Source organism: Phalaenopsis equestris, unplaced genomic scaffold (genome assembly GCF_001263595.1).
Source record: "Phalaenopsis equestris unplaced genomic scaffold, ASM126359v1 Scaffold199555, whole genome shotgun sequence".
In the NCBI taxonomy this organism is placed as follows: domain Eukaryota; kingdom Viridiplantae; phylum Streptophyta; class Magnoliopsida; order Asparagales; family Orchidaceae; genus Phalaenopsis; species Phalaenopsis equestris.
Genome location: NW_018219424.1, coordinates 1 through 1,652, shown reverse-complemented (window position 1 = coordinate 1,652; position 1,652 = coordinate 1). Strand labels below are relative to the sequence as shown.

The 1,652-nt window shown below is 47.5% G+C and overlaps 1 protein-coding gene across 1 annotated transcript; it reads right to left on the bottom strand.

Moving 5' to 3' along the window:
- Window positions 1–4: 4 nt before the first annotated feature.
- LOC110035741 lies at window positions 5–1,255 on the bottom strand (the record flags this gene model as incomplete). Its single annotated transcript, XM_020740026.1, has 2 exons — window positions 1,027–1,255; window positions 5–908 (listed from the first exon to the last, which is right to left on the bottom strand). A coding segment is annotated over exon 2 (735 nt), but the record flags the coding sequence as incomplete, so codon positions are not given.
- Window positions 1,256–1,652: the final 397 nt, after the last annotated feature.

Genomic DNA, 1,652 nt, shown 5'->3' with positions numbered 1-1,652 from the left:
TCCGATCCTCCTCTGGAATATGAGTCAAACTGGGCAACCTCACGACCTCAATGCCATGGATACACTGAGGGTTTGATAAACCTTTGTAATGCTTGCGCTGCATCCGGTGGGATCTAACAAACCCTTTATCAACACTGAAAGGGAACTGGGATTCGCCAAGTCGAGAGTGACCATTCATATAGCTCCGAAGCTGCATCTTTCCCAACGCGTTATCGGGCCTTTCCTTGAAAACCCACATGTACATGTTCTCCATGTCATGCTGAACCAGGAAAACATCAAGCTTTAGATCAGATTTATCAAAACCAGAGAACCCATTTTCATCATAGATGATCTTCGCCTTGGATTTCTCAGAAAGCAAGGGCTTAAAGTAGTGGTTGAAGAAAAACGATGCGCCCCAAAAGCTATCGCCCCTCTTTGTACCCTTGCGGCTACACACCTTAGGGAAATGGAGGACGGTGGCCTCAACTTCATTCATATGAGGGCTGAGGTCAAGGATCTCGCATGAATCGGAGCTCCAGGACGGCGGCGGAGTGGAGCTTTCAGCAGAGAGGGGAAGGTTAATGTCAGGTGCAGGAAGCGAAAGGGACATCTGCTGTCGATTATGAATCATGAGCTCCCGATCAGAGTCTTCATGGGATGCCGCCATAGCTGCTGCCCCAGTGTTAGCGGGTTCCATAGACAGGAAGGTGGAAGGATAGCAGTTGTCCATAGTCAGAGAAGTTAGGAAGGATTCTCCCATGGAGAAATAGATTTCTCTATCTCAAATCTCTCTCTCTTTCTCTCCCCACTTTCACCTCGATCTCGATCCTGATCTCCTACTCAGTTTTCAGAAATAGACTAATTTATACCCCCGCCACACCGGGCATGACGAACAGTTCACCACATAACCGACAACCCTAACCGATAAGCTGCATAGTAAGAGCACAAGAAAACAACATAAAAAACATAAACTTAAATCTCCTCACAATCCAACCAGTTCTTCGCTAAGGACAATGAACACGCGGGACTACAACAAAAACCTCTTACAGATTGAAATGATCAAAGAAGGTTTGATCAGACGGGAAACTGTAAGGTGATAAAAGAGAAGAACCCCGATCTGGAGAATGTCCTTATCAGACAGAACAAAAATCCAGGAAAAGATGAGATACGACGCGGGCGAGAGGAAGAAAACGCTGACAGCGGAATCAGAGCCGATGATCTCAGATAACCTCTTTTCTTCTTATCAACGACTGCATGCGACGAGCTGTTCCGCCATTCTCAGCTTGAGCTGTCCCGCCATTCTCAGCTTCGGGGAAGAAAGGAGATGGATGGAAAGATAACGGGGCCAAATGAAAGCCGTTACTTAACGGTGACATCGGGGAAGAAAGGAGATGGATGGAAAGATAACGGGCCTTGGAAACCGCCAAATGAAAGCCGTTACTTAACGGTGACGGATGTGATATACTGGCCGTTAGTTGACGGTAACGATGATGTAGGCCGTGACGGAATACCGCTAGATTGTGGCTGTTTTGAAGCCGTCAAAGAACCGGCCCCCCATTCTGACGGTGACAGCGATGACGGAATACCGATTCGTTGCTGTATTTGGTGACTCCGGATCATCCGGCCAACTACTGAGTTCCTTATCATGAAGGGGTGTAAAAGAAGGGAACACA